The sequence below is a fragment of the Etheostoma cragini genome, chromosome 3 (genome assembly GCF_013103735.1).
Source record: "Etheostoma cragini isolate CJK2018 chromosome 3, CSU_Ecrag_1.0, whole genome shotgun sequence".
In the NCBI taxonomy this organism is placed as follows: Eukaryota; Metazoa; Chordata; class Actinopteri; order Perciformes; family Percidae; genus Etheostoma; species Etheostoma cragini.
Genome location: NC_048409.1, coordinates 16,199,412 through 16,205,411, shown reverse-complemented (window position 1 = coordinate 16,205,411; position 6,000 = coordinate 16,199,412). Strand labels below are relative to the sequence as shown.

The following is a 6,000-nucleotide window of genomic DNA, read 5'->3' as shown; positions in this document are numbered from 1 at the left end:
CCCCCCCCAACCTCCCTTCCCTTTGACCACCCTTTAGGCACTGTCAATCCCTCCCTTTTCATGTCCACCCTCTTTCTCCCTAGAATCGTTTCCCTCTTGATTTGTGTGTCTCCTTATTTCCTATCTACTCTCACCAAATGCCAGTTTGCTTCTACTTACTAACATTTAGCGCCACTTCTTGTTGCCTGCTGTTTTTTTGCCTTTTATCTGTCACCTCCTGGTGGGCCCTGTCTGTGCAATATATCTAGTCACTATGACATTGAGTGGCATATCACCTTTAAATAAGATGTTGGAAAGCTCTTTACTCATCTGTCTTTCATACACTTCATCTCTTTCTATCTCCCTCTCTTCTCTGCAGGTATGAAAGAGCTCTCCCCCCCTCCTCTGAACCTGCGACGTCTCTACACTGAGACATTGGAATGGGAGCCAGTGTTGATCATCATCTCTCCAGGGGCAGATCCGTCCCAGGAGCTTGCAGATCTAGCAGCAGAAACCGTGGGCAGGGACAACTATCATGAGGTAGAGGGTAACATATTTCAATTGGAGAAGTCATAGTAGATTAGCAAGTGCAATTGAATATTAAAATAACAGAATACCAGATCAGGTCAACATAATAGTATATTGTGCACCTAAACAGGAAAAATGAAAATGCTGCAGCTTGTGGAATGTTTAACACAGTTTTGAGGCATAGCTCATTGTAATGTTCTGCCTGTGGAGTTCATCGATTGTAATACATTTTAAGACAGCAAGATGTCTGTCTGAGAAAACTGCCCTTGCACTTGACACTCCTACATACCTGCAGTTATTCAACATGTGGTTAATACAACTATTTAAAAAAACAATGCTGGTATTATTGTATAGTTTTGTAATTATCAACAAATTCACTGATGAGACCAAAACCCACAAAGAAATGTACGTACAAACAGCCTAAAACAGCCAAAACCTATAACTTGGTTGTCTCTGCCCAGGTCCATAGAACTCCGCTGTAAAAACTATTGAAAACACATAAGAAGAGTCATTCCATTGTTTGGCGTGACAAGTTCCTTCATTACAGTTTGACTTGTATTTTCAAAGGATTTTTAAGCTCATCCTTTAAATAACTGTGACAAGATTGCTTGCCAAGTTAGAAAATGTAGCTAATATGTGTATTATCTAAGAATATTCAAGTAGTTAACAGAAAAACATATTATTTCAATATTCATTGTAGCTACAACTAATTATTATTGCATGCAAACCAATATACGGGGAGCTAAACATGTACAGGGTGCGTTCCACTCATATGGCTGCTACATATAACATTACTCCAAGTCCAATCCGTTACATATAACTCAAATTAGTTATGAGTTACTGGCGTGTGAATGTGTGAATACCATTAATAAATATTTTATCGGTGAACTCACTTGGCAAGTATTTCATTTATGTTTAGTAGATAGACAAATTCACATATTGAATCAGATTATCTGACCCCTAACTTTAAAAAATTTACAATTTTAAGAATCAAATTTCCCATCCCACTGCTTCTGTTTCCCACAACCTACTACCTCCCCCACTATCTCTGTCTGTCTAGATCTCCATGGGTCAGGGGCAGGCAGATGTGGCCTTAGCTACACTCAGAGAATGTTCTCGAAATGGAGACTGGCTTTGCCTGAAAAACCTTCACCTAGTCACTATATGGCTACCGCTCCTGGAAAAAGTAAGTACTCTGTGTGTGTGGTATAGCTTCGGGACAGGTGTGAAAGTGCTCATATAATGGTCATATTCTGGTTTATACTTGTATTGAGACGTTGTACCAGAATAGGTTTGTGGTTTTTGTTTAAGATGGGTTGACAAACGCATCTGACAAGGACCCTTATTAATTAATTCAAGTTACCCTACAATGATTCTGTATATTCGTATGTTGTGTTACAAGGCTAACGCTAACCTGGGCTCATTAAACAACAAAACACAGCTACTAAAGACTAACCTAGCTCGCAGCATTAATGGTTATTAGTCTCCTCCCCTGAGAGAATGAAACCTATGCTTGCCTGGATGTGTGTATACTCTCATACCTAAGAGGGGTTGTGCTTTGCTAAACTGACTCACCCAGTCGCTGTTTTGTCTCGTGTTTTGAAACCAGGCCTGCTACCGTCACCATCCGCCTCCGTTGCGCATGACCGACTCCCAATCCGTCTTCCTGCATTTCTGTGTTTAATTATCCACCAGCACGCTCTCTGTGTTGTTAATTCAGGTTTTAAAAGGGGGTATTTACACATTTTATTTGCGGGAAACAAGAATAGTCTTTCAGCGTATTTGTCTTTCACAGTCTTTCCGTGTGGTAGCACCTGGTTTCAGCGTCGGCCTGTCATCAATAGTGCTCATGTTGTGTGTCCTGTATGTTTTTATTATTGTGTACATGTGCTTGTGTGTCACATTACAGTAAGTGGGTTAATATGTGTCTTCACTTTCCTTGTGTTTATTTGTGTCTGTGTGCTTTTCCTGGGTTTCTGTTTAGTGCTGTGTCACTGTAGCAGGTCATATCTCAGTTGGAGGCACAGCTGTTAGCAGTGATTGGCCAATGTCTCTGTGTGTTCCCTTATCTGAGTGTGACTGAGAGCGTGTTTATGTTTTTTGTGTGACTTAAACCACAGCTCTCCTCTTCTGCTTTTGTCCTTGTACGTTTCACTCGACTCACCTCTCTCTCTCCCTTTCTCTCTCTCTTCTCTTTTCCTAGTATTTAATTTGTATTTGTTTTCACCTCTACATCCCTGCTACATCCCACAATTTATCAACACATCTCTTGTCCCATATTGCATAACAAAATCTCTCTTTCTGTCTGTCTCTCTTCTTCTTATTGTTTCATTGTCTCGCTCTTTGGCCAGAAACCAATGAGGTAGCGGTTTCAGCAGTCAAGCTTGAAATGAAAAACTGACGCAACAAGGGGAATGAGGGAGGCAGGGAGCATAGGAAAAAAAGAATGAAGACACAGTGGAGTGAAAAGAGGGAAATAGGGACAAATAAACTAAGACTCAGCAGGCAGGTGGAAATTCTACCAAGAGAGGGCTTTGTTTTAGGATCGGTTTCTGTATCTGTGTCCATCTGCTGAGTCTTACTGTATCTCTGTAGTTTAACAATATTCCAGCTTCTTTTTACCATCTGTCTCTCCAGTCCTTCCCTCCTTCACTAAACCAGTTGGCCAGTTAGAGAGAGGAAGAGGAGGGAAGAGATACAGCGAAGGAGTGCGGTCAGTGTTGATAATTGAAGTTGGCAGTGCAGATGTCATCTCATCCCTGTTTATTCATATTCTTCCACTTTATCCCTTGTTTTCTTCCTCTTATTTTTCACATCAACCACCCCAATATCTATTTTCCAATATATCTATCTATTAGTCTATCACTCTAAATGTCTTTATGTCTGCCAATCACAATATAATGAAATAATAACATATTTTGATGCAGAGTTTTGTATCAAAATAACTAAATTACATACTGTCCAGAATCACATATATTGTTTATTATACATATCATTATTAATGGTCAATTAATTGTGATAGGATTATATTAGTAGTTACTGTATATAAACTCTAGTATGAAGATACAACTTTCCTTCAGCAAAAAATTGTGTATGTGTAAGTATCTATCTGCGTACGAGTGGTGTGTCTTTTGCACTCTGTGCATCTGAACTTTATGGATATATTCTACCACAGAAAGGTTTGGATGTAGAATCATCAATAATAAAACGTTCTCTCCCACTCTTTGTCCTTTTTCTGTATCTACCAATCCTTTTCTTCTTTTGTCAATGCATCTTCTCACAGTACTATAATTTGTTCAAGAGGAATTTTGGTTGCCGACAAATCAGACACACACGCGCACACTCCATGAGAGACAGAGTTCCCTTCGAGGGTTGTCAGTTTCTGTGTATTTTGATTTTTTTGTGATCATGTATGCTTCCACAAGAATGAGTTAAGTTTCAAATGATGCAGAAACACATTGATTACAATTTTGTGTGTGTTTGTGTGTGTGTGTGTGTGTGTTAGTATCCAATCAGACCCTAATGTGCAAGCATGCTATTTTTAACCATAAGTCTTTGAGACAGATCGAGAGAGAAACACATATTTTGAAGTGAAGTGAATGTTTTACCGCTGTGACGAATCTGACACTGTGCAATGATTCTAATGGAGGAAGAATTACATAAAAAAATAATATAATGGTAATCCTCCTTGTAGTATTTAGTATTTTCTCTATTTTCTGATGTAAACCGCATCCACATGCATAAGAGAGTAAACGGCTCTCAATGGACCCCACTGTATAAATACAGTTTAAATGACTATACCACATTTTCCTACAAAGACAAATCTTGAAGAAAGGTTTTAAAATTAAAAATGTTGTTTTAAGTGGGGTTTTAGTTGCAACTCACAGTTGCTTAAATATCAATTTACAAATTCGAAATTTGGTTTAGGAAATCTATGGAAGTTGGTGGATTATTCTAAAGTTACGAATTTGAAAAAGTGCAGGATGAAGTTACTACTACTACTACTATTACTACTGTTGTGGGAATTTTGTGGTTTGCACTTTTATTACATCAAGAAGGGCCTGTGTTTAAATTCAATCCAGCTGGCTGAGGTCTGCATTTGTTTATATATTGGTATGAACTCCAGCCCTTTGCCACCATAAACAAGATAAGCTGTTTAGAAAATGGATGTACCTTTGTGTTACAGTGTCTGAACAATGTGTGCAATCAACAAAGCAATCTATGGGTTGAATGCTTTAAAATACTACTATAGTGTGTGTGTGTTTGTGTGTGTGTGTGTGTGTGTGTGTCTGTGTGTCTGTGTGTGTGTCTGTCTGTTTGTCTGTCTGTCTGTCTGCCTGTCTGTCTGTCTGTCTGTGTAAATGAAGACCTCAACGAAGAGCTGCACAAGTAGTCTGGTCTCAAATAACTCTCCTGTGACCCCCTAATGTGTTCAATGTTTGTCCTGTCCTTCCTCTACAGGAGTTAAATGTGCTACATCCTAAAGCAGACTTTCGTCTCTGGCTGACAGCTGAAGTTCACCCCAGATTTCCTCCCATACTGCTGCAGTCCAGCCTCAAGATCACTTACGAGGTACTGACACACACAAATTCACCACCACACATTCAGGCAAAGAATCAATAACACCGTAATACTCGTACAGTAGCTAACAATGAAGTTTATGTTGGGTAGCATTGAACTAATTCATCTTTACACAGACATGGACCTTACACATTTGTGAGGGCACACTGTGTACAAATGCTCATCATCTATTTCGTTTTAGTTTCTATGCAGTGTTGAAACTTTAAATGTCCCAAACATAGACTGTTGATCTCTGTGAATATCTACAGAATGCAGTCATGTTTGTCTGAGCCATGTTACTAGGTTGCATACTCACTACTAGAGTGTAGGATGTATGTAGGATCTACGTATGTTTGTTTGAAATGTCGCATGTATTCATGGAAATGTGTGCGTCTTTTACCCTCTATACTGTATATTGGCTACAAATGCAATGCAGCCACACATTCTGTACATTTGTAAGGAGACGCAGTAGCCTGCAGCTTATGTGTTAGTGATGCGTGTTTTGGTGCTCAGTGTGTTTCCGGGAGTCATGCTCATGGGGTTAGCTGCTTCGGCAGCCAAGCATACTGCACAAACACTCTCTATCTGTCTGTCTATTTTTTTCTGTTCCCTCTCTGACACACACACACACACACACACAGACACAGAAGTTACTGTAATATATCATTTGTGGACTGCAGGACAAGTGTCAGAGCCAATAAGTCAAACCAAAAATAAATAGTACACATAGAAACTGATACTTGTAGCTCTTTTTTTGCTAGTGTGATTATTTTAGAATTATATAGAACTGATCTGCAAGACTGGTGCTGGAGCTAATCTGTGTGAAATATAATAATAATATAATATAATTTTAGTAGTTGTAATAGTAGTATTAATAGTAACACAGTACAACTTACAGCATATGAAATTGCATGCCACATACAACACACACAC

The 6,000-nt window shown here is 39.0% G+C and overlaps 1 protein-coding gene across 4 annotated transcripts in view; it reads left to right on the top strand.

Moving 5' to 3' along the window:
- The window catches only part of LOC117941785 (cytoplasmic dynein 2 heavy chain 1), a 102,874-nt gene that overhangs the window by 66,807 nt on the left and 30,067 nt on the right, over positions 1-6,000 (top strand). For all 4 annotated transcript variants that reach the window (XM_034866902.1, XM_034866901.1, XM_034866903.1 and 1 more), the window contains 3 exons: positions 359-519; positions 1,568-1,693; positions 4,969-5,079. In XM_034866902.1, coding sequence (XP_034722793.1) covers positions 359-519; positions 1,568-1,693; positions 4,969-5,079 — 398 coding nt within the window. The remainder of the gene's footprint in view (positions 1-358; positions 520-1,567; positions 1,694-4,968; positions 5,080-6,000) is intronic.